The sequence below is a fragment of the Tyto alba genome, unplaced genomic scaffold (genome assembly GCF_018691265.1).
Source record: "Tyto alba isolate M040663 unplaced genomic scaffold, T.alba_DEE_v4.0 Super-Scaffold_200000178, whole genome shotgun sequence".
Classification (NCBI taxonomy): Eukaryota; Metazoa; Chordata; class Aves; order Strigiformes; family Tytonidae; genus Tyto; species Tyto alba.
Window position 1 is genome coordinate 120422 of NW_024881291.1, and position 25589 is coordinate 146010.

Genomic DNA, 25589 nt, shown 5'->3' on the forward strand with positions numbered 1-25589 from the left:
CCGCACTCCAGACACGTGTGCACCTTCTCTCTGGAGCTACTCACTGGTTGAGTTGCATCTTCTTGAAGTTCTTCAGCATACGTCCCTTTGAAAGAGCATTTTCGGGGTCGTCTTGGCTCTTGGCTACCTTGCGTCTCCCCTGGCTGCCGTGGGACATCCTGGTCCATCTCTACCTTGGGGCTCTGGGGCTCCTCTTTGACTCCTTCCAGCACCACCCTCTGCTCCTCCATGGGCTGCCTCTCCTCCTCCTCCTTTATCTCCTTGCCTGTCCCATCACCTGTGGGGAGACCAAAGGGGCTCATTTCGGGGCTCTGAAGGCAGAGGAAGAGCAGCCCCCTGCTCCAGCAGCTCCAGCCCAGCCCAGTGCCCCCCAGCCCCGTGCTGAGCAGCTGCTGGAGCCCTTCCAGCAAGGCCTCCACCCTCGCCAGTAGCCGCACTGGGATCCCAGATGGCTCCAGTAGCCTTGCCTGTTACTGCTGTGTCGTGGTTTGAGCCCAGAGGGCACCTGAGCACCACGCAGCCGCTCGCTCGCCCCGTCCCCCTCAGGGCTGGGCAGGAGAAAATCAAATCGAAGGTCCAGGGGACCCAGACAAGGATGGGGGGGACCAGATTTGGGGTCCACCCCCCTGTGACTTGGGCACCGAGGGTGCTGGCGCTGGGATCACAGCCCCTCCTGCCCCCAGCAGCCCTGCAGCAGCCTGGGCCCTGCGGGACCTGCCCGCCCCTGCCCGCACCACACACATGTGCAAGGAGATGATGGTGCAAGTCAATGGATCTCTATGACTTGGTGTCTGTATTTGTGTCCCCTCTTCCAGCTCCTGTTCCTTCCACATCTCTCCCCCTCCTACTGCCTTTCTCCTGCTGCATCATCCAGGACCAGTTCCTACTCTCCGTCCCCACTTCCATCCCCCCCAAACTCCCCCCACCCCCCGGGAGGGCCAGGGCTGGAGATGGCTCAGGGCGGGATGGGGCAGTGGGGGGCTGCTGGCTGCTCCCACCCGCCGTGGGGGAACCCGGGAAGGGGAGAGAGGAGGAAAAGCGAGAAAACTTGTGCATGGAGGTAGAAATACTTGGGCAGGACCGGGCAGAAGGGCCCATCACTCATGACCGGCCATGGGGACATGGATGTACACACAGTTCCCAAACCGAATCTGGCCAACCCCCACCCCCAAACATTCTACTCTCCCTTTTTTTGCACAGCACAATGTGATATGGTGTTCAGCCATCCCCAAGGACTCACCATTATGGATGACCTCCTCGTGCCTCCTGAGGTCACACCTCTTCCAAAAGCTCTTCCCGCAGTGTGAGCAGGCATGCGGTCTCTCTGCTGTGTGGACGTACTGGTGTGTGGTGAGGTTCGACTGACACGTGAAGCGTCTCCCACACGTGGTGCAGACAAAGCGCTTCTCCTTGGTGTGTGTCTGCTGGTGACACAAGAGGTTCCAGCCCTCCATGAAGGTTTTTCCACAGTCCCGGCACTTGAAGGGATTCTCTGCTGCGTGGATCCATCGGTGACGGCTCAGGTTGCTCATAGAGGCAAAGCCCTTCCCGCACTCCAGGCACTTGTGCTCCTTCTCTCTGGAGCTACTCCCTGGTTGAGTTGCATCTTCCCAAAGTTCTTCAGCACACGTCCCATTCAAGGGCAATTTTGGGGTTCCTCTTAGCTCTTGGCTACCTTGCATCTCCCCTGGCTGCCGTGGGACATCCTGGTCCATCTCCACCTTGGGGCTCTGGGGTTCCTCTTTGAAAGAGAATCTTTGGGTTCCTCTTGGCTCTTGGCTACCTTTCGTCTCCCCTGGCTCCTGTGTGACATCCTGGTCCATCTCCACCTTGGGGCTCTGGGGCTCCTCTTCGGCTCCTTCCAGCACCACCCTCTGCTCCTCCATGGGCTGCCTCTCCTCCTCCTTCTCCTTGTCTGTCCCATCACCTGTGGGGAGACCAAAGGGGCTCATTTCGGGGCAGAGGAAGAGCAGCCACCGCCTCCAGCAGCTCCAGACCACATCAGTACCACCTAGTATGCTGGAACCTGGTGTGGTGACCTGGATACTTTGATCTGTCTTATTCTGTCTCATATGTGTTGTTATTGTTAGTGTTTGTATTAAATTTATGTTCTTTTTTTCTTCCCCTAATGAGTCCTTCTGTCTTTTGCTCCAGACAATAATGGTTGCATCACCCCTCCCTGTCCTATCTCAAGACCGAAGCATTTCCTTATTTTCTCCTTCCCAGCACTGGAGGGGGAATGGGGAAGTGAGCACCTGCATGGTGCTCAGTCACCCTCTGGGCTCAAAACACAGCAACCCTCCTGAGGACTCACCACTGTGGAGGGCTTCCTGATGCCTCCTGACTTGAGAGCTCTGCCGGAAGGTTTTCCCGCAGTGTGAGCAGGTGTAGGGTTTCTCTCCCGTGTGGATGCGCTGGTGGATGGTGAGGTTTGATTTCAAGTTGAAGCGTTTCCCACACGTGGTGCAGAGAAATGGCTTCTCATCGGTGTGTGTCCGCTGGTGACGCAGGAATTGACGTTTCTGTGTGAAGCTCTCCCCGCATTCCTGGCACTTCAAGGTTTTCTCTACCGTGTGGACCCGTTGGTGACGGATGAGTTTGCTCCTACAGACAAAGGCCTTCCCGCACTCCAGACACTTGTGCAGCTTCTCTCTGGAGCTACTCTTTGGTTGTCTCGAAGCAACCTGAAGGTCTTCAGCACACGTCCCTTGGAAAGAAGAGATTTGGGTTCCTCTTGGCTACCTTGTGTCTCCCCTGGCTGCCGTGGGACATCCTGGTCCCCGTCCACCCTGGGGCTCTGGGGCTCCTCTCCGGCTCCTTCCAGCACCACCCTCTGCTCCTCCATGGGCTGCCTCTCCTCCTCCTTCCCAGTCCCCCCAGGACCCAGCACTGGGGACAGAAATACTTGAGGGAGAGATGGAATAACCGAGACAGGACCAACTGCCGTGACCGATGCACAGACCCACCCCCTTGTACTACGCCGCCAGACCCTTTTACACCCTTTCCTCCTCCTGGCCCCCTTCCCTGCTCATCACCTCCTGTGCACGCACAGCCCCCGCTCCAGCCGGGCATCCTTATCAGCTGTGGGAGCTGCCAGCCCCTGCCTGCGGTGCACAAGTGTGTAAAGAGATGGGGGTGCAAGTGCACGGCTGCCCACGGCTCGGAGTGTGTGTATCCTCCTGATCCTCCTCCATCCCTCCTCCTCCTCCACCCTGGCCCAGCTCCCCCCTCCCTCCCCACTTCCATCCCCCCCAAACTCCCCCCACCCCCCGGGAGGGCCAGGGCTGGAGATGGCTCAGGGTGGGATGGGGCAGTGGGGGGCTGCTGGCTGCTCCCACCCGCCGTGGGGGAACCCGGGAAGGGGGAAAGAGGGGAAAAAGGGAGAAAACCCGTGGGTGGAGGTAAAAATAGTGGGGCAGGAGGAGGGAGGAAGGGGCCATCACTCACCCTGGCCAATAAAGAGATGGATGCCCAGACAGTTTCTGGCCAAAACTGTTCAACCCACGATGCAAAAGCACCTTCTCTCAATTTTATTACTGAACCTGATGAGATACTGGGATGTACACCCAGAGAGCTCCTGACTGAAATCTGGACAACACCCACCTCCAAACTACCTCCTCTCTATTTTATTGGTCATCACAATGTGATACCGAGTTTAAGCCCCAAGGACTCACCACCGTGGACTTTTTGCTGATGTTTCCTGAAGTGATAATTCTGCCGGAAGATCCTCCCGCAGTGCGAGCAGGGGAACGACCTCACTTCTGTGTGGGACCGTTGGTGTTTTATGAAGCCTGAGTACGAGGAGTAGCGTTTCCCACAGGTGGTGCAGACAAAGGGCTTCTCCTTGGTGTGTGTCCTCTGGTGAGACCGAAGATTCCCTCTATCCCTGAAGCCCTTCCCGCAATCCTGGCACTTGTAGGGCTTCTCTCCCCTGTGGAACCGTCGGTGTCGCCTCAGGCTGCTCTCCCAGATGAAAACCTTCCCACACTCCAGACACTTATAGACCTTCCCTCTGGAGATACTACTTGGTTGGGTTCCGTGCTTTTGAAGGTCTTCAGCACACGTCCCGTGGGAAGAAGAGTTTTGGGTTCCTCTTGGCTCTTGGCTACCTTGCGTCTCCCCTGGCTGCCGTGGGACATCCTGGTCCCCGTCCACCCTGGGGCTCTGGGGCTCCTCTCCGGCTCCTTCCAGCACCACCCTCTGCTCCTCCATGGGCTGCCTCTCCTCCTCCTTCCCAGTCCCCCCAGGACCCAGCACTGGGGACAGAAATACTTGAGGGAGAGATGGAATAACCGAGACAGGACCAACTGTCGTGACCGACGCACAGACCCACCCCCTTGTACTACGCCGCCAGACCCTTTTACACCCTTTCCTCCTCCTGCCCCCCTTCCCTGCTCATCACCTCCTGCGCACGCACAGCCCCCGCTCCAGCCGGGCATCCTTATCAGCTGTGGGAGCTGCCAGCCCCTGCCTGCGGTGCACAAGTGTGTAAAGAGATGGGGGTGCAAGTGCACGGCTGCCCACGGCTCGGAGTGTGTGTATCCTCCTGATCCTCCTCCATCCCTCCTCCTCCTCCACCCTGGCCCAGCTCCCCCCTCCCTCCCCACTTCCATCCCCCCCAAACTCCCCCCACCCCCCGGGAGGGCCAGGGCTGGAGATGGCTCAGGGCGGGATGGGGCAGTGGGGGGCTGCTGGCTGCTCCCACCCGCCGTGGGGGAACCCGGGAAGGGGGAAAGAGGAGAGAAAGCAGGAAAACTCATGCTTGGAGGTAAAAATAGTGGGGCAGGAAGGGACCATCACTGACCTCCACCCATGTGGACATGGATCCCTAGACAATTCCAGACTGAAATCTGTCCAACCGCTGCCCCTCAAAACCCCTCCTCTCCAATTTATTGCTGAGCACATCCTGATATGGGGTTTAGATCCCTCCCAAGGACTCACCTCCATGGAGGGCTTGCTGATGATCCCTGAGGTAATAACGACGCTGGAAGCTCTTCCCGCAGTACGAGCAGGTGTAGGGTCTCTCTCCCGTGTGGATGCGCTGGTGGATGGTGAGGTTTGAGCTCCAGGAGAACCGTTTCCCACACGTGGTGCAGACAAACGGCTTCTCCTTGGTGTGGGTTATCCGGTGACGCAGGAGTTTCCCACTATCCCTAAAGGTCTTCCCACAATCCAGGCACTTATAGGGCTTCTCTCCCGTGTGGATCCACTGGTGTTGCCTCAGGTTTCGCACGGAGGTGAAGACCTTCCCACAGTCCACACACGTGTGCATCTCCTCTCTGGAGCTACGCCGTGGTTGTCTTGCAACTTTTCGAACTTTTGCAACATATGTCCCTTTGAAAGAGCATTTTTGGGGTCCTCTTGTCACTTGGCTACCTTCCATACCATCGGCCTGCCCGGCTCCCCCCCTTGCCTTCTCCTCCTCCTCACGCTCCCCATGGCCTTGCCCCTTAGCGCCACGTCCTGGTTTGAGCCCCGAGGGCACCCGAGCACCACGCAGCCGCTCGCTCGCCCCGTCCCCCTCAGGGCTGGGCAGGAGAAAATCAAATCGAAGGTCAGGGGACCCAGACAAGGATGGGGGGGACCAGATTTGGGGTCCACCCCCCCTGTGACTTGGGCACCGAGGGTGCTGGCGCTGGGATCACAGCCCCTCCTGCCCCCAGCAGCCCTGCAGCAGCCTGGGCACTGCGGGACCTGCCAGCCCCTGCCCGCACCCCCGTGCACCCCCCCTGCACCCCTGGCTGTACAAGAGTGTAAAGATGTTGGGGTGCAAGTGCACAGGTGCCCATGGATCCGAGTGTCTGTATCTTCCATCATCCTCCTCCTCCATTCTTCCTTGTCCTTCATCTTGGATCAGTGGCCAACCTTGGTCCCCACTTCCATCCCCCCCAGACTCCCCCCACCCCCCGGGAGGGCCAGGGCTGGAGATGGCTCAGGGCGGGATGGGGCAGTGGGGGGCTGCTGGCTGCTCCCACCCGCTGTGGGGGAACCTGGGAAGGGGGAAAGAAGAGGAAAGGCAAGAAAACCCGTGGGTGGAGGTGAAAATCGTTGGGCAGTACGAGAGAGCAGGGGGCCATCACTCACCTCTGTCCATGCAGAGATGTACACCCAGACAGCTCCTGACTGAAATCTGGACAACACTCAGCATCGAACCACCTCCTCTATATTTTTTTAGTCATCACTATGTGATACGGGGTTTAGGAACCAAGGACTCACCACTGTGGACTATTTGCTGATGCTTCCTGAGGTGATAATTCCGCTGGAAGGTCCTCCCACAGTGCGAGCAGCTGTACGATCTCACCGCTGTGTGGGTGCGCTTGTGTTTTAAGAGGCTTGAGTACCAGGAGAAGTGTTTCCCACATGTGGTGCAGAAAAAGGCCTTCTCCTTGGTGTGCGTCCTCCAGTGGGACAGAAGATCCCCACTCTCCCTGAAGCTCTTCCCGCAATGCTGGCACTTGTAGGGCTTCTCTCCGGTGTGGAACCGGCGGTGACGGCTCAGGCTACTTGCCCAGCTGAAGACCTTCCCACATAGAAGACACTTGTAGACCTTCCCTCTGGAGCTACTGCCTCCTTCAGATGAGTCTTCTTGAAGGTCCTCAGCATACGTCCCTTTGAAAGAGCATTTTCGGGGTCCTCTTGGCTCTTGGCTACCTTGCGTCTGCCCTGGCTGCCGTGGGACATCCTGGTCCATCTCCACCTTGGGGCTCTGGGGCTCCTCTTTGAAAGAGCATCTTTGGGTTCCTCTTGGCTCTTGGCTACTGTGTGTCTCCCCTGGCAGCCGGGGGACATCCTGGTCCATCTCCACCTTGGGGCTCTGGGGTTCTTCTTTGAAAGAGAATCTTTGGGTTCCTCTTGGCTCTTGGCTACCGTGTGTCTCCCCTGGCAGCTGTGGGACATCCTGGTCCCCGTCCACCCTGGGGCTCTGGGGCTCCTCTTTGACTCCTTCCAGCACCACCCTCTGCTCCTCCATGGGCTGCCTCTCCTCCTCCTCCTTTATCTCCTTGCCTGCCCCATCACCTGTGGGGAGACCAAAGGGGCTCATTTCGGGGCTCTGAAGGCAGAGGAAGAGCAGCCCCCTGCTCCAGCAGCTCCAGCCCAGCCCAGTGCCCCCCAGCCCCGTGCTGAGCAGCTGCTGGAGCCCTTCCAGCAAGGCCTCTCCCCAGTTCTCTCCCTCCTCCCCGCCCCCGGCGCAGGGGGCAGGGGATGGGGGGGCGCTCACTCCCTCCCCCCTCGGCTCTGCCGCCCCTTCCTCCCCAGGGGGAGGACTCCTCGCACTCCTCCCCTGCTCCCGCGTGGGCTCCCTCCCACGGGACACACTCCCCCTCCGACCGCCTCCTCCCACGGGCTGCCGGCCCCCCAGCAACACACCGCTCCCCGAGTCCCGGCCTGCTTGGGGCGCAGCCCCCTGCTCCCCCGTGGCGTCCTCCCCGGGCTGCGGGGGGGCATCTGCTCCCGCGTGGGCCTCCTCCATGCTTTGCAGGGGAGCCTGTTCCGGCGCACCTCCCCCGCTCCTTCCGTCCTTCCCCGCCCTTGGGGTTTGCAGGGGAGTTTCCTTCCCTGCTCCCTCCTCTTCCTCCCGGCTTCCCCTTCTGAAATCCGTTATCCCAGACTTGCACCCGCCGTCGCTCGTTGGCTCGGCCTTGCCCAGAGCCGGCTCCGGTTTGGGCCCGGGGGGCTTCGGGCAGGACCCCCCTGCCCCCCCCAACCCCGCTACCGAACCCCATCGCACCCATCCCAGCACGGCCCCTGAATCTGGCCCCCCCCGGCCCCCCCCGGGGCTGGGTGCGGTGGGACGGGGCTGAGCCGCCTTCCCCCGGCCCCCCCGCACCCTGCTGCCGCCTCGGCGGGGTGCTCAGCACCCTGGGCGCGGTGCTCAGCACCCAGCCGGCCGCACCCGGGCTGTGTAGAGAGGAGGGTGCCTGGCGGGGGGGGGTCAGGCACATTTCAGTTGCTGGTGGCCTTCGCATCACTGCTCCTCCTCCTGTCTCGTCCTGTTAAACTCTTGTCAACATCCATCCACGGGTTTTCTTGCCTTTCCTCCTCTTTCCCCCTTCCCGGGTTCCCCCACGGCGGGTGGGAGCAGCCAGCAGCCCCCCACTGCCCCATCCCGCCCTGAGCCATCTCCAGCCCTGGCCCTCCCGGGGGGTGGGGGGAGTTTGGGGGTGGAGTAAAAGTGGGGACTAAGGATGGGAGCTGGAACAGGGTGAAGGAGGAGGAGTAATGATGGAGGAGTGAGGAAGAGGAAGGATGAAGGAATTGGAGAGATGGAAGAGTAGGACAAGGTGAAAGAGGGGACAAAGACACGCTCAGAGCCATGGTCACCGGTGAACTTGCACCCCGTCCCCTTGCACACGTGTGCACTACGGGGGGGTGTGCGCAGGGTCTGGCAGGTCCCGCAGTGCCCAGGCTGCTGCAGGGCTGCTGGGGGCAGGAGGGGCTGTGATCCCAGCGCCAGCACCCTCGGTGCCCAAGTCACAGGGGGGGTGGACCCCAAATCTGGTCCCCCCCATCCTTGTCTGGGTCCCCTGACCTTCGATTTGATTTTCTCCTGCCCAGCCCTGAGGGGGACGGGGCGAGCGAGCGGCTGCGTGGTGCTCGGGTGCCCTCGGGGCTCAAACCAGGACGTGGCGCTAAGGGGCAAGGCCATGGGGAGCGTGAGGAGGAGGAGAAGGCAAGGGAGGGAGCCGGGCAGGCCGATGGTATGGAAGGTAGCCAAGTGACAAGAGGACCCCAAAAATGCTCTTTCAAAGGGACACTTGCTGCAGAGCTTCAAGAAGTTGCAAGACAACCACAGAGCAGCTCCAGTGAGAAGGTCTCTAAGCGTGTGGAACGTGGGAAGGGCTTTGCCACGTGGAGCGGCGTGAGCTGTCATTGACAGGTCCCCACGGGAGAGGAGCCTGTCCTGGGTTGAGTGAGTGGTGGAGTTTTTTGGTGGCAGGGGAGGGGGCTATCGGGGTGGCCCCCTGGGAGAAGCTCCTCGAAGCTCCCCCAGCTCCACGTCAGCTCCACTTCTGTTTGGGAAATTGAGCCAATCGGCTGTGCCTCTGCGATAACGTATTTAAGAAGGGACGTGGTGACTGGCAGTCGGACTTGTGAGGAGCAGTTGGGGCAGCTGCATGAACACCAAGGTCAGTGGAGGAACAGAGGAAGAAAGGAGGGGGGAGGTGTGCTGGAGCAGAGACCCCCCTGTATCCTGTGGGGAGACAGCAGGGCGGCCCCCCCCTGCCACCCATGGAGAGCTACGGTGGAGCAGACACTGATTTATGGCCTGTGGCTCCTGCTTGCCTGATCAAGGTGCTGTGCCCGAAGAAGGCCGGGGTCTTGTGGGAAAGGGCAGTCCCACTGCTGTAATTCAGTGCTGGGAGGATTGCAGCATGCGGGGGAGTCCCACACCGGAGCAGCTCGGAAAGGGCTGCAGCCGTGGGAGGGAATCCAGTCGGAGGAAGTTAGTGACCCATGACGGAGCAGTGTGGGGAACGCTGCGGCCCGTGGGAGGGACTCATGTCAGAGAAAGTTTGTGGAGGACTGTCTGCTGTGAGAGGGGGACCACGATGGAGCAGGAGGAACAAGTTCCGGACACTCCCCTCACCGAAGATGAAGGAAGTGGCAGCACTGACTGCACCCCCCATTCCCTGCCCCTGCGCCACTGGGGGAGGAGGTAGAGATATCGGGAGCAGAGCTGAGCCCAGGAAGAAGGGAGGGGTGGGGGGAAGGTGTTCTCAAGATGTGGCAATGCTTCTCACTGTCCTACTCTGTTAAGTGTTGTTAGTGTCTGTAATAAATGTATGTTCTTTTTTTCTTCCCCTAACGAGTCTGCCTTTTGCTCATGATCATAAAAGGGGGATTTTTCCCCATCCCAGTCCTATCTCGGACCCCAAGCCTGGCTCTCTGTCCCTTCTCATTGCCGGAGGGGAAGGGAGAGAGAGCTGCTGCCTTGTGGTTGGCTGCCAACCAGGCCCAAACCACAACAAGCCCTTCGAGCGCTGCGATTGCGGGAAGAGCTTCACACAGAGCGGGAACCTCAGGTCTCACTGCCAGAGACGCCACGGACAAGCCCTTTCTCTGCACCACGTGTGGGAAACGCTCCTGCTCAAGGTCAGACATCATCCCCCACCAGCGCATCCACACGGGACAGAGGCCCTACCCCTGCTCGCACTGCGGGAAGACCTTCCGGCAGACTTACCACCTCAGGAGGCATCAGGAAACCCTCCACAGTGGTGAGTCCTCAGGAGGAGCTTAGTGTGGGATGTCTCCAGTCCCTTCTGGGGCTGTGGGCTGGGATGGGCTGGCGAAGCACATGGTGGGGCTGTGCTGGGACTCCTGCTCCCAGCCTGGCAGCAGCGATGGGGTGGGAGATGTCCCTGGGGATGGGTTTGCTCTGTCCCTGGGTTGGGTTGAACTGTCGGTGGGGATAGTCCTGCTCTGAGCAGGAGGTTGGACTGGAGACCTCCAGGGACTGGAGCTGTACTGGAGGAAACTCCTCGATGCAGGGGGGTTCACGAGTCAGACTTGGGGATAGCAAATGGTCTCCAAGCACATTTTCCAGGGCCGTTCGAGGACACGGAGGCCTCTGTGCACCCCTCCTCCAGCACTGCAAATCCCCTCCTGGGCCTTCCCACCTTGAATAACCCCAGCAGATACTTGGGTTTCCCCTCCCTCCTTGGCTTTGGAGGTCCTGCTGGTGCAATGGCTTTGTCTTTCTCGAGCAGGCGCTGAGCACCCACGTGGAGCCAGGACAACCACCCCGGGTGCTGGAGGAGAAGTTGGGGAGGAAGGAAGAGCCGACACTGACGGGGCAAAGGGGCTCCTGTGAAGAACAACCATGAAGCCACGAGCAAGCTGGAGTCCAAATAAAAGTGGAGGACCCATAAATGCCCAGTGTATCACTCCCCTTATTTTTGTCATTCTTATTCTGAAGGAATCCATATGCTTAAACAAATATGCCAGCAAAGGTATAAAAACAAATATTAAAGCAGAATATAAGGAGCTGACTTCTCACGATTGCAAGGGTAGGACATCTACTCATTCCATTTGTGTTTCCTGACAGTTTTGAGATTTGCCTCTCTGAGGTTTGATTCATCCTTTCTACTTCCTCACTTGATCATCGGGGTCTTCAAGTTGTATGTCGACCCCATTTCATCTGTAGATACTTAGCAATCCCTTGAAGTACTTCAGCTGTAAAAGGCCCATTGTCCAAGTACATGTCTTCTGGGCTCTCAAACCTCAGAATTACTTCTGTGAGTATGAGTTTAACTACTTTAGATTTGTTGGTGCAGCATGGGAAAGCTTCAGACCACCCAGAAAAAGTGTCTACCAAGACAGAAAGATACTTAAAATTGTTACATTTTGGTAATTCCAAAAAATCTATTTGCCAGTATTCCCCGGGGGCTCTCACTTCTCCGAAATGCTGTTTCTTTGAATTTTCAGATTGTTCTTTTAACACAGCTGACACCTGTACAATTATATCAGCTAATTTTTGCATTTTTGTCATATAGGGTATCTTTTAACAATTGCAACCAGAGCTTCTGCTCCCATATGAGATTCCCTGTGGGTCTGGGTTTCTTTCTTTAATATTTTTCTTACCATTGGGGTAGTGATCAATAATTGTCCGCCTTTTGTTCCCTGCCACCCTCCTTCTGATTCATACATGATTACATTTGAAATGTTTGGCAAACCGATCCTCTTCTTCAGAGTATTTTAGAGGTTCCCACTGAACTTTTCCCAAAGGAATCAATGCTCTGCTCAATTGTCCTGTTTCTACAACTTGTAGTTGTTCCACCAGCCTTCTGATTTCCTCTCACCACTTCTGGTTATCCTTTCTGGTGGGCTTTGCGATGCACGGCTGCAGCTTCTCTTGGCTCTAGAACAGCTTGTAGCTGCTTTAGAATCTCTGCTCCGTATTTACTGTGAGCTCCTTGGAAGACAATAGTCCGTTCTCCTTCCAGACAGCTGCATGCGTGTGGACCACTCCAAGTGCATGCTTGGGAGTCTAGAAGATGTTTACCCTTTTTCCCTGAGAAAGCTCCAAAGCTCAGGCTACATCTATGATTTCTTGGGATTTAGGCTATTTCACTTGCAAGGTTGGGGTATTATATTCAGATTGGCATTCTTGCAAAAATCTGAATTTGAAGAAAGTTGCAATTAAAGGTTCCAACTGCTTTCTAGCCTCCCTCTTTATTGGATATTGTTTCTTTTTTACCAGCCAGGTCCCAGACTTTAGTTCTATATTTATGGGACTTACCTTTTTTTGATCTTCCTGGTTTCTCTGTAGCCCAAACCAGAGGGATTGCTGCATCTGCAACTCCACTGAGTAACTGTCATTATCCTCTTGCTTATTCTGATCCTGTAAGTCTGCCAGCAGGCGTGTCGGTGCTTTCCATGCCGTTTCTGGGGGAATGTGCATTTTAACTGAACTTTCACAAAGTTTACAAAGCGAGTCCTGTCCTCGTAGTGGCAATGGGCGCTCCGGCAAAGAAAGAAACTCATGGGTTCATTTGGTACCACCGCTCACATGTTCCACTGCTTTTAAAAAAAGGCCTGACTGATCATCAACAGCCGGAATTGATGATTTGCTTGGAGGTCCCTTACAGCTAGGCAGGACAGAATGAGTTGTTCCACCATCAATTAAGAAGTCAAGCATTTAACCCCCCGGCTTGACTGGAACCAGGGGATCAGCTGGGGAATTTCTGAAGATGTCTGCCAGTTCCCCTCATTCTAGATCCTCTTCCAACATCGTAACATTAATGTCTCCCATTGGATTTGAGTTCCCCTTCACAGTAGGACATTTATTTTTCCAATGTCCTCCTTGCTTACAAGTGGCACACTGATTAGGTCCCACGGGTGGTCTCAGAATCTGTTTTCCAGAGACTGTTCCTTGTCTACCTCCTTGTCCCATTCTCCTTCCTCCCCCTGTACCTCTGTTCCCAGTACTTAGGCCATTGTTTGCTAGAACCCCAGCGAGAGCCATTGCTGACATGGATGTCTGGGCCTTTGCCTGACCCTATCTTCCTTTTCCCTATCCTCCCTATTATTACAGACTTTGTAAGCTCTTTCTGTTAATTCCGCAGTGGGTTTCCCTTCTGCCCCTTCAGTCTTAATCACTTTCTTTTTTATATCTGGTGCTGATTGCGCCATAAATCAGCCATTAAACATTTCCCTATTATTCTCCTCACCTGGTTCAAATTCTGTCCATTTATACGCTGATTCTCATATCTGCTCATAGAAGGCAGGCGGGGTTTCATCTGGTCCTTGTCTAATTTCATATGCCTTCAATAGATTCTTTTGTTTCAGCACCACATTTTTTTTATGCCATGGAATGTCAAGTCCCTGTGCCTTTGGATAACCATCATTCCCTCCGCTGTGTTTGGGTCAAGTCTGGTTCCTGATCAGTAGGAACACTAAGCTCATTCTTCCCAGGGATCTCTCTCCTTTCTTTCTCCTTTCCAGCCCCTTCCGACACCTTTCGTTTGCCCTCAGCTGTGAACAAAGCATCAAAAAGCACCTGCGTATCTTCAGAGTTTGGGTTACAAGTTGGAATTACTGTCTTCCTCAACGGATGAGCTTTCTCCACCTTTTCTCGATATGAATCTAACGCTGCCAGTTTAACAAATCTGCAGCAGTGAGACCTGTACAAACAACGGGCCGTCCATCCCCCCAGCCTGACGGGACCCGGAGAACAGGACCTTGACCTCTTGTTCGGCTAGCAACGGGGCTAAAAGTTTCACTCCTTCTCCCAGAGTTAGTAGGAGCAGCTCCCGGCCGGCTCTTCTCCATTTGGAGAGGGGAAATAGGGACGTATTCTCTGAAGGAGGCTCTGGTCCCTTCTTCCCAGCCCCACAGCCCATGCAACAACCCTCCTCATCATTTTCACTATCCAATATATGCAACTATATATATATATATGTTTTTATATATATATATCTCCCGTTCCCCCTGTCATACATATTTAGCAACTTGCATTTCCTTCTAGTACCGTAATCAGTCCTTAAAGTCATAAACCCATCCACATGTGGTACTTCATCCCATTTTCCCACAAGTTTAAAAAACAACATTAGCTGTAATACAGTGTTATATGTTTAAAGAGTCCCCTTCAGGCCACTTTCCCCATGCTCCAACAAATATAGTGGCTACCACTGATTCCAGTATAGTTTCATTCTTAATTTAAATTAGAGGATCTCCAAACTTTTTCCAGCTTTTCAAAATATACCCCAAGAGGGTGCAAGGAGAAGTTGTGGTAGAGGAGGCTGCACCCATCTTTGCTTACCAAATGATATTACCCAATTCCCTTGCCCTTATTGCTGTAGACCTTTGAACAGTCTACCACTGCACGCCACTCCAACCCACCTGGCTGATAATAATTTTTACTTCGCTGAAAATCCCAAATTCTCTGCCTGTTTGCCCTGGGACACCGCTGCTAGGCCTTGCACCTTTGAGTCACCGGTCCGCCCGTCCTGGAGCCGGGACTGACCAGACAACCCGGGCAAGGTGTGGCCATCCCATCGGGGAGGCCCAAATCTCATCCCAACGGGAGGGTTCTTCCACCCGGTGCTCAAGCCAACACACAAAGGGTTGAGGTACTTCTTTTATTCCCTAAATGCGCAGCGAGGGGTGCCGGGGGCGTTTCCACCCCGCTCCACCCCGCACCAAAGCACTTCAGTGTATTTCTACCCCTCGGCCCACCCGAACACACCGGTGCTGGAGTGAGCAGGGCCACGTTCTGGTCGCTCTGTCCCTCTCCGGGTACCAACGGGCCTCGTCTCGATGGAAAGTCCCAGCGGCTTTTAGTTCTCCTGCGCCAGCACGAAGGGCGAGGGGGGGCCCGTCCTCCTGCTCCTCACTCGACTCGGCCGGTGGGGTCTCTCCCGCCCACTGACGCCGGTTTTTGCTCAGGCTCTGAGGATCGCCCGGCCTTCGGCGCCTTCTGGGGCCGGGTGCTCCCTCTTCTCAGCCTTTGGGCTGCTCCCCGAGGGCACAGCCCTGAGCAAGCCCTGCAGCCTCCGCACCAGGGCTCTGAGCTACACAACAGCCCCGGGATTAGTGCTGCTCCGGAGGAGGGGGGGGCCGCGCCCCGACCCCCCAGGAGGGTCCCTGCAGCTGAGCCCTCGCCCCCCCAGATGCTGATACTGGGGGGCAGAACGGCCGGGGGGTTGGGGCTGTGGGGGGATCAGTGTGGGTGTGCACGAGCGGCGTGGGGGGGGGTGCAAGTGCAGGGGTGCCCGAAGGTCGGGGAGGGGTGGGGGTGTGTGTGTCTGTGTCCCTCTTCCTGCTCCCCACCTCCTCCTGCCCTCCCACTCCCCCTCCATCCCTACCAATCCTCCTCCTCCATCCCTCCTCCTCCTCCTCCACCCTGGCCCAGCTCCCCCCTCCCTCCCCACTTCCATCCCCCCCAAACTCCCCCCACCCCCCAGGAGGGCCAGGGCTGGAGATGGCTCAGGGCGGGATGAGGCAGTGGGGGGCTGCTGGCTGCTCCCACCCGCCGTGGGGGAACCCGGGAAGGGGGAAAGAGGGGAAAAAGGGAGAAAACCCGTAAACGGAGGAAAAAATAGAGGGGCAGGAGGAGGCCATCACTCACCCCCGACCAAGGGGAGGTGGATGCCCAAACACTTCCTGACTGAAATCTGGCCAACCCCCACCCCCAACCACCTCGTCTCCATGTTATTGCTGTTCATAACGTGAAGATCTGTTAAAGCCCACCAAGGACTCACCACTGTGGATGGCTTCCTGATGCCTGCTAAGGTGGTAAGTCTGCCGGAAGCTCTTCCCGCAGCGCGAGCAGGGGTAGGGCCTCTCTCCCGTGTGGATGCGCTGGTGGATGAGGAGGTTCGAGTGCCAGGAGAACCGTTTCCCACAGGTGATGCAGAGAAAGCGCTTCTCCTCAGAGTGTGTCTGCCGATGATGCAGGAATTTCCCTTTCTCCCTGAAGGTTTTCCTACAATCTGGGCACTTGAAGAGCTTCTCCCCCGTGTGGGTCCATCTGTGACGCGTCAGGTTGCTCGAAGAGGCAAAGCCCTTCCCACACTTCTCACACTTGTGCTCCTTCCCTCTGGAGCTACGACTTGGTTCTGTTGACTCTTCCTGATGGGCTTCAGCGCCCGTCCCTTCCAAAGAGCATCTTTGGGTTCCTCTTGGCTCTTGGCTACCATGCATCTCCCCTGGCTGCCGGGGGACATCCTGGTCCCCGTCCACCTTGGGGCTCTGGGGCTCCTCTCCGGCTCCTTCCAGCACCACCCTCTGCTCCTCCTTCTCCTTGCCTGTCCCATCACCTGTGGGGAGACCAAAGGGGCTCATTTCGGGGCTCTGAAGGCAGAGGAAGAGCAGCCCCCTGCTCCAGCAGCTCCAGCCCAGCCCAGTGCCCCCCAGCCCCGTGCTGAGCAGCTGCTGGAGCCCTTCCAGCAAGGCCTCCACCCTCACCAGTGGCCGCACTGGGATCCCAGATGGCTCCAGCACCTGACACCACAGAGCAGGGGTGCCGCCACCCCCAGGCTGACTCCTGCACATGACCCCAAACCCGCTCACACCAGTCCCCCCAGAACCAGGCACTGGGGACAGAAATACTTGAGGGAGAGATGGAATAACCGAGACAGGACCAACTGCCGTGACCGACGCACAGACCCACCCCCTTGTACTACGCCGCCAGACCCTTTTACACCCTTTCCTCCTCCTGGCCCCCTTCCCTGCTCATTACCTCCTGCGCACGCACAGCCCCCGCTCCAGCCGGGCATCCTTATCAGCTGTGGGAGCTGCCAGCCCTGCCTGCGGTGCACAAGTGTGTAAAGAGATGGGGGTGCAAGTGCACGGCTGCCCACGGCTCGGAGTGTGTGTATCCTCCTGATCCTCCTCCATCCCTCCTCCTCCTCCACCCTGGCCCAGCTCCCCCCTCCCTCCCCACTTCCATCCCCCCCAAACTCCCCCCACCCCCCAGGAGGGCCAGGGCTGGAGATGGCTCAGGGCGGGATGGGGCAGTGGGGGGCTGTTGGCTGCTCCCACCCGCCGTGGGGGAACCCGGGAAGGGGGAAAGAAGAGAAAAAGTGAGGAAACCCAAGAGCTGTGGTAAAATAAATTGCGCAGGAGGAGGCCGGACAGGGCCATCACTCAGCCCTGCCCATAGGGATTTGGACGCCCAGACAGTTCCCAAACCAAAGGTGGCCAACCCATACCCCCAAATCCCCATCTCTCCATTTTTTTGCTGAGCACTGACACAGGGTTCAGCCACCCCCGAGGACTCACCATTGTGGAGGCCCTGCTGATGCCTCCTGAGGTCACACTTCTTCCAGAACTTCTTCCCGCAGTGTGAGCAGACGTACGGGATCTCTCCCGTGTGGATGCGTTGGTGTTTGACGATCTCTGTCCTTGAGGAGAAGCGTTTCCCACACGTGGTGCAGAGAAAGGGCTTCTCCTTGGTGTGCGTCCTCCAGTGACACAGGAGGGTTGCACTCTCCCTGAAGCTCTTCCCACACTCCTGGCACTTGAAGGGCTTCTCTCCCGTGTGGATCCGTTGGTGACGGATCAGGCTGCTCCCACGGGTGAAGACCTTCCCACACTCCTGACACTTGTGCTCCTTCTCTATCAAGCTACTCCTCGGTTGGGTTGAGTCCTCTTGAAGGTCTTCAGCACACGACCCTTGGAAAGAGCATCTTCGGGTTCCTCTTGGCTCTTGGCTACCTCGCGTCTCCCCTGGCTGCCGTGGGACATCCTGGTCCCCATCCACCTTGGGGCTCTGAGGCTCCTCTCTGGCTCCTTCCAGCACCACCCTCTGCTCCTCCTTCTCCTTGTCTGTCCCATCACCTGTGGGGAGACCAAAGGGGCTCATTTCGGGGCTCTGAAGGCAGAGGAAGAGCAGCCCCCTGCTCCAGCAGCTCCAGCCCAGCCCAGTGCCCCCCAGCCCCGTGCTGAGCAGCTGCTGGAGCCCTTCCAGCAAGGCCTCCACCCTCGCCAGTAGCCGCACTGGGATCCCAGATGGCTCCAGTAGCCTTGCCTGTTACTGCTGTGTCGTGGTTTGAGCCCAGAGGGCACCCGAGCACCACGCAGCTGCTCGCTCGCCCCGTCCCCCTCAGGGCTGGGCAGGAGAAAATCAAATCGAAGGTCCAGGGGACCCAGACAAGGATGGGGGGGACCAGATTTGGGGTCCACCCCCGCTGTGACTTGGGCACCGAGGGTGCTGGCGCTGGGATCACAGCCCCTCCTGCCCCCAGCAGCCCTGCAGCAGCCTGGGCCCTGCGGTACCTGCCAGCCCCTGCCCGCCCCCCCCTGCACCCCCCCTGCACCCCTGGCTGTACAAGAGTGTAAAGATGTTGGGGTGCAAGTGCATAGGTGCCCATGGATCCGAGTGTCTGTATCTTCCATCATCCTCCTCCTCCATTCTTCCTTGTCCTTCATCTTGGATCAGTGGCCAACCTTGGTCCCCACTTCCATCCCTCCCAGAGTCCCCCCACCCCCCGGGAGGGCCAGGGCTGGAGATGGCTCAGGGCGGGATGGGGCAGTGGGGGGCTGCTGGCTGCTCCCACCCGCCGTGGGGGAACCCGGGAAGGGGGAAAGCAGAGAAAGAGGGAGAAAAAACTTGTGGGTGGAGGGAAACACAGTGTGGCAGGAGGAGGGAGGAAGGGGCCATCACTCACCCCGGCCCAGGAGGAGATGGTGCCCAGACAGTTCCCAACCAAAATCAGCCCAATCACGGCCATGAACCCGTCCACCCCGTTTTATTGCCCAGCACATCAGGATTAATGAGTGGGGTTGGAGTGAGTGGTGGAGTTTTTGGTAGCAGGGGAGGGGGCTGCAGTGGTGGCCTCATGTCAGAAGCTTCTCCAGCTCCCTCGGCTCCACGTCAGACCCACCTCTGCGCCAAGGCCAAGCCACGTAGCTGCACCCCTGCGAGAACAGATGTCAGAAGGGGATGTGGGAGGAGGAGTGGGGAGTTGTGAGGAGGAAGAGTTGCGACTTTGATCTGAACACCGAGTTCAGTGGAGGAAGGGAAGAGGAAAGTGCGGAGGAGCTGCACCAGAGCAGAGACCCCCCTGAATCCTTTGGGGAGAGGGTGAAACAAAAAAGGCCCCAACAGTCGGCCTCAAACCAAAGTTGACTTCTGAGGGAATTCCCCGACCAGCAACCAGCATCTTATCAGCAGCATGAAGCAACCAGCACCTTAACAGCGTGAAATGCACCCCTGGGAACAATCCCTGGGAACTATAAGTAAACAACAGGACTAACCTATAAATCCCAAATGTAAAGAAAAACAGAAACTTCTCAGACGTGCCCGGATCCTGGCCAGATCCGGACACACCTGAGTGAGGCATATCAATCTACCAGATATCTCCTGGGCGTTTTGTATAGACTTGTTTGTTAAACTGTATAAAAGCTGGACCCTCTCCCAGCACAGACGCAGACCTCCCCTACGAGCGGACGCCCTGCGTGGGACTTCCCATTTCTGGGAAAGGCTCTGCATCCTTCGCTGGGACGGGGCTCCCCAGCTGGTGCACGGGGCGGGGGGATGGCAAAGTAGGAAGGCAATTGGTGATGGATCTTTCTTAATCACTATAGCCAGCTTTACGTAGCAATGACTAGGTGCGTTACCTCCCTTGTTCTTTCTGCTGCTTTAAACTAAAGTAAAATAAGCCTATTTCTTTAGCTTGGTGTCTGTGTCCTTTGTGTTAACCCCGTCAACTGGCAAAACAGAGGGCTAGGCTACACCCTGCCACCCATGGAGGTCTGTGGTAGAGCAGACACCAACATACAATCTGGGGGGGCACCACACCCCCACCCCCACCCCCAATTTTCAGGTGACTCCACCCAAAGGAAGACAGCGTCTTGGAGGAAGCAGCCCCCGCTGTTGCAGCTTGGTGCTGGGAGGTTTGTCACGCGTGGGGCTCACCCCACGCCCAAGCAGCTCAGAAAACGCCCCTGGGAGGGAATCATCTCAGAGAAGGTTTGTGGAGGATTATCTCCTCCCAGAAGGGGACCATGCTGGAGCAGGGAAAAGAAGTTCCAGAAGTTTTTCCCTTCCCCAGCAAGATGGAAGAAGTGGCAGCACTGACTGAACCCCCCCATTCCCTGCCCCCAGTGACACCACGGGGAAGAGGTAGAGAGATCGAGCGGGAGCAAAGCAGAACCTGGAAAGAAGAGAGGGGAGGGGAAAAGTCTTTTCAGGATGTAGTAATGCCTCTCACAGTCCTGCTCTGTTAAGTGTTGTTGTTGTCAGTGTCTGCATTGAATTTATGTACTTTTTCTAATTCCCCCAATGAGTTTCTCTTTTGCCCAGATCTTAACAGGTGAGTCATCCCTCCCTGTCCTGTCTCGACTCCCAAACCGTTACTTACTTTCTCCTTCCCAGCACTGGAGGGGGAATGGGGAAGCGAGCACCTGCACGGTGCTCAGTTGCCCTCTGGGCTCAAACGACAAAATCCCCGAGGACTCACCCTTGTGGCGGGTTTGCTGATGCTTCCTGAGTTGAGCTTTCTGCCGGAAGCTCTTCCCGCAGTGCGAGCAGGCGTAGGGTCTCTCTCCCGTGTGGATGCGTTGGTGGATGATGAGGTTTGAGCACCACGTGAAGCGTTTCCCACACGTGGTGCAGATGAAGGGCTTCTCATTCGTGTGTGTCCTCTGGTGAGACAGGAGGTTCCCTCTCTGCGAGAAGCTCTTCCCACACTCCTGACACTCAAAGGGTTTCTCTCCTGTGTGCATCCGTTGGTGACGGGTCAGCCTGCTGCTGCAGGTGAAGACCTTCCCACAGTCCACACACTTGTATACCTTCTCTGTGGAGCTACTCCTCGGTTGGGTTGAGTCTTCTTGAAGGTCTTCAGCATACGTCCCTTTGAAAGAGCGTTTTCGAGGTCCTCTTGGCTCTTGGCTACCTTGCGTCTCCCCTGGCTGCCGGGGGACATCCTGGTCCCCGTCCACCCTGGGGCTCTGGGGCTCCTCTCCGGCTCCTTCCGGCACCACCCTCTGCTCCTCCTTCTCCTTGCCTGTCCCATCACCTGTGGGGAGACCAAAGGGGCTCATTTTGGGGCTCTGAAGGCAGAGGAAGAGCAGCCCCCTGCTCCAGCAGCTCCAGCCCAGCCCAGTGCCCCCCAGCCCCGTGCTGAGCAGCTGCTGGAGCCCTTCCAGCAAGGCCTCCACCCTCGCCAGTAGCCGCACTGGGATCCCAGATGGCTCCAGTAGCCTTGCCTGTTACTGCTGTGTCGTGGTTTGAGCCCAGAGGGCACCCGAGCACCACGCAGCCGCGCGCTCGCCCCGTCCCCCTCAGGGCTGGGCAGGAGAAAATCAAATCGAAGGTTCAGAGGACCCAGACAAGGATGGGGGGGAACCAGATTTGGGGTCCACCCGCCCTGTGACTTGGGCACCGAGGGTGCTGGCGCTGGGATCACAGCCCCTCCTGCCCCCAGCAGCCCTGCAGCAGCCTGGGCACTGCGGGACCTGCCCGGCCCTGCCCGCACCCCCCTGCGGTGCACAAGCATGTCAGGAGGTTGGGGTGCAAGTGCAGGGGTGCCCATGGATCTGGGTGTCTGTTTTTCCCCTATTTCGACTCGGTTTACTATTCCATCCCTCCCCATCATTCATACTTCCTCTTCATCCCTCCTCCAGCATTACTCCTTGCCCTGGGCTTGAGTGAGTGGTGGGGTTTCTGGTAGCAGGGGAGGGGGCTACAGCACTGGCCTCATGGGAGAAGCTTCTCAAAGCTCCCCCAGCTCCCAACCAGACCCATCTGTGTACCAAAACTGGGCCAATCAGCTGTGCCTCTGTGATATTGCATTTAAGAAGGGACCTGGGAGGAGTTAGACTTGTGAGGAGGAGTTGGGGCAGCTGTGTGAACACCAAGGTCAGTGGAGGAATGGAGGAAGAAAGGAGGGGGGAGGTGTGCCGGAGCAGAGACCCCCCTGTATCCTGTGGGGAGACGGCAGGGCGGCCCCCCCCTGCCACCCATGGAGAGCTACGGTGGAGCAGACACTGACTTATGGCCTGTAAGGTGTTTCACGTGGCCAATTAAGGTGACTGCGCCCAAATGCAGCCAGGATCCTGTGGGAAGAAGCAGCCCCCGCTGTTGTAGTTCGGTGTCAGGAGGATTGCAGCATGTGGGGGTGTCGCAGGCTGGAGCAGCTGCGGAAACGCTGCAGCCCGTGGGAGGGACTCACATCAGAGAAAAGTCATGGAGGACTGTCTCCTGTGAGAGGGGGAAGAAGTTCCAGAAGTTTCCCTGCCCCAAAGATGGCAGAAGCGGCAGCGCTGACTGCACCCCCCATTCCCTGCCCCTGCGCCCCTTGGGGAGGAGGTAGAGATATCGGGAGCAGAGCTGAGCCTGGGAAGAAGGGAGGGGTGGGGGGAAGGTGTTCTCAAGATGTGGCAATGCTTCTCACTGTCCCAATCAATATGTTGTGTTGTGGTTCTTAATGCCTGTAATAAACTTATCTTCTTTTCTTCCGCTAACAAGTCTGCTTTTTGACCCTGAGAATAACCGGTGATTTATCCCTCCCTGACTTATCCCAAATCACAAGCCTTGACTTATTTTCTCCTTCTGAGCGCTGTGGGGGAAGTGAGTGGCTGTGTGGTGCTCAGTTGCTCTCTGAGTTCAAACCACAACACTCCACCTCCATATTCATACTGGTCCAACTCACACCCCCCACCTCCAATTCCATCCCCACCAAAATCCCCCCACCCTCTGGGAGGCCCAGGGCTGGAGATGGCTCAGGTTGGGATGGGGCAGTGGGGGGCTGTTGTCTGCTCCCACCCACCGTGGGGGAACCTGGGAAGGGGAAAAGAAGAGGAAAAGAAAAGTGAGAAAACCCGTGGGTGGAGGTAAAAAGAGTTGGGCAGGAGACAGCAGGAGGAGGCCACCACTTACTCCCACCCATGCAGAGATGGATGCCCAGACAGTTCCTGATCAAAATCTGGCCAACCGCTGCCCCAAAATCCCCTGTTCGTCATTGCATTGCTGAGCACAACGTTATACAGGGTTCAGCCCCCTGAGGACTCACCACTGTGGCGGTTTTGCTGATGCTTCCTGAGGTGATAAATACGCTGGAAGGTCTTCCCGCAGTGCGAGCAGGGGAACGATCTCACTCTCGTGTGGGTTTGTTGGTGTTTCATGAGGTTTGAATACCAGGAGAAGCGATTCCCACAGGTGGTGCAGAGAAAGGGCTTCTCCTTGGTGTGTGTCCTCCAGTGAGACAGAAGATTCCCGCTATCCCTGAAGCCCTTCCCGCAATCCCCACATTTATAGGGCTTCTCTCCTCTGTGCATTCGTCGGTGACGGCTCAGGCTGCTGCCCCAGTTGAAAACCTTCCCACACTCCAGACACTTATAGACCTTCCCTCTGGAGATACTGCTTGGTTGGGTTCCGTGCTTTTGAAGGTCTTCAGCACACATCCCGTGGGAAGAAGAGTTTTGGGTTCCTCTTGGCTCTTGACTACCTTGCGTCTCCCCTGGCTGCCGGGGGACATCCTGGTCCCCGTCCACCCTGGGGCTCTGGGGCTCGTCTCCGGCTCCTTCCAGCACCACCCTCTGCTCCTCCATGGGCTGCCTCTCCTCCTCCTTCCCAGTCCCCCCAGGACCCAGCACTGGGGACAGAAATACTTGAGGGAGAGATGGAATAACCGAGACAGGACCAACTGCCGTGACCGACGCACAGACCCACCCCCTTGTACTACGCCGCCAGACCCTTTTACACCCTTTCCTCCTCCTGGCCCCCTTCCCTGCTCATCACCTCCTGCGCACGCACAGCCCCCGCTCCAGCCGGGCATCCTTATCAGCTGTGGGAGCTGCCAGCCCCTGCCTGCGGTGCACAAGTGTGTAAAGAGATGGGGGTGCAAGTGCACGGCTGCCCACGGCTCGGAGTGTGTGTATCCTCCTGATCCTCCTCCATCCCTCCTCCTCCTCCACCCTGGCCCAGCTCCCCCCTCCCTCCCCACTTCCATCCCCCCCAAACTCCCCCCACCCCCCGGGAGGGCCAGGGCTGGAGATGGCTCAGGGCGGGATGGGGCAGTGGGGGGCTGCTGGCTGCTCCCACCCGCCGTGGGGGAACCCGGGAAGGGGGAAAGAGGGGAAAAAGGGAGAAAACGCATGGGTGGAGGTAAAAATAGTGGGGCAGGAGGAGGGAGGAAGGAGCCATCACTCAACCCCACCCATGGGGAGATGGATGCCCAGACAGTTCCCAAACCACATCTGGCCAACGCCCGCCCTCAAATGCCCTCCTCTCCATTTTATCTCCGAGTAAGACAAGACATGGCCTTAAACCTCCAGGGACTCACCACTGTGCAGGGCTTGCTGATGGCTCCTGAGGTGGTAACTCCGCTGGAAGCTCTTCCCACAGTACGAGCAGGTGTAGGGTCTCAGTCCCGTGTGGATGCGCTGGTGGATGAGGAGGTACGAGCGCCAGGAGAAGACTTTTCCACATGTTGTGCAGAGAAAGGTCTTCTCCTTGGTGTGTGTCGTCCGGTGACGCAGGAGTTTCACACTATACCTGAAGCTCTTCCCACAATCCAGGCACTTGAAGGGCTTCTCTCCCGTGTGGGACTGATGGTGACGGCTCAGGCTGCTCCTGCGGTTGAAGACCTTCCCACAGTCCAGACACGTGTACACCTTCTCTCTGGACTGATTCGTTGGTTGGGTTGCGTCTCCCTGACGGCCCCCACCATACGTCCCTTTGAAAGAGCATTTTCGGGGTCTTCTTGGCTCTTGGCTACCGTGTGTCTCCCCTGGCTGCCGTGGGACATCCTGGTCCATCTCCACCCTGGGGCTCTGGGGCTCCTCTCCGGCTCTTTCCAGCACCACCCTCTGCTCCTCCATGGGCTGCCTCTCCTCCTCCTCCTTTATCTCCTTGCCTGCCCCATCACCTGTGGGGAGACCAAAGGGGCTCATTTCGGGGCTCTGAAGGCAGAGGAAGAGCAGCCCCCTGCTCCAGCAGCTCCAGCCCAGCCCAGTGCCCCCCAGCCCCGTGCTGAGCAGCTGATGGAGCCCTTCCAGCAAGGCCTCTCCCCAGTTCTCTCCCTCCTCCCCGCCCCCGGCGCAGGGGGCAGGGGATGGGGGGGGCGATCACTCCCTTCCCCCTCGGCTCTGCCGCCCCTTCCTCCCCAGGGGGAGGACTCCTCGCACTCCTCCCCTGCTCCCGCGTGGGCTCCCTCCCACGGGACACACTCCCCCTCCGACCGCCTCCTCCCACGGGCTGCCGGCCCCCCAGCAACACACCGCTCCCAGAGTCCCGGCCTGCTTGGGGCGCAGCCCCCTGCTCCCCCGTGGCGTCCTCCCCGGGCTGCGGGGGGGCATCTGCTCCCGCGTGGGCCTCCTCCATGCTTTGCAGGGGAGCCTGTTCCGGCGCACCTCCCCCGCTCCTTCCGTCCTTCCCCGCCCTCAGCGTTTGCAGAGGAATTTCTCTCCTCCTCCTTCTCCTCCTCCTCCTCTTCCTCCCAGCTTCCCCTTCTCAATTTCCTTCTCCCAGGGACGCGCCCACCGTCGCTCATTGGCTCGGCCTGGACCCGGGGGGCTTCGGGCAGGACCCCCCTGCACCCACCCTGCCCCGCACGAGTGTGCAAGGAGATGGATCTGAGCCATGCCAAAGCCCCAACCCATCCCAGCAGGGTGCGGCCGGCTGGGTGCTGAGCACCGCG

The 25589-nt window shown here is 58.0% G+C and overlaps 1 protein-coding gene across 4 annotated transcripts in view; it reads right to left on the reverse strand.

Moving 5' to 3' along the window:
* LOC104361615 (zinc finger protein 646) overlaps positions 1–25282 on the reverse strand; it is a 64967-nt gene extending 39685 nt beyond the window's left edge. For all 4 annotated transcript variants that reach the window (XM_042794033.1, XM_042794035.1, XM_042794034.1 and 1 more), the window contains exons 1-11: positions 25171–25282; positions 24234–24818; positions 22962–23558; positions 20409–20966; positions 17227–17784; positions 6217–7017; positions 4942–5334; positions 3675–4271; positions 2315–2707; positions 1241–1927; positions 192–277 (exon numbers count right to left, since the gene is read on the reverse strand). In XM_042794033.1, coding sequence (XP_042649967.1) covers positions 192–277; positions 1241–1927; positions 2315–2707; positions 3675–4271; positions 4942–5334; positions 6217–7017; positions 17227–17784; positions 20409–20966; positions 22962–23558; positions 24234–24818; positions 25171–25273 — 5358 coding nt within the window. In that variant the 5' untranslated portion in view covers positions 25274–25282. The remainder of the gene's footprint in view (positions 1–191; positions 278–1240; positions 1928–2314; positions 2708–3674; positions 4272–4941; positions 5335–6216; positions 7018–17226; positions 17785–20408; positions 20967–22961; positions 23559–24233; positions 24819–25170) is intronic.
* Between the last annotated feature and the right edge of the window lie 307 nt (positions 25283–25589).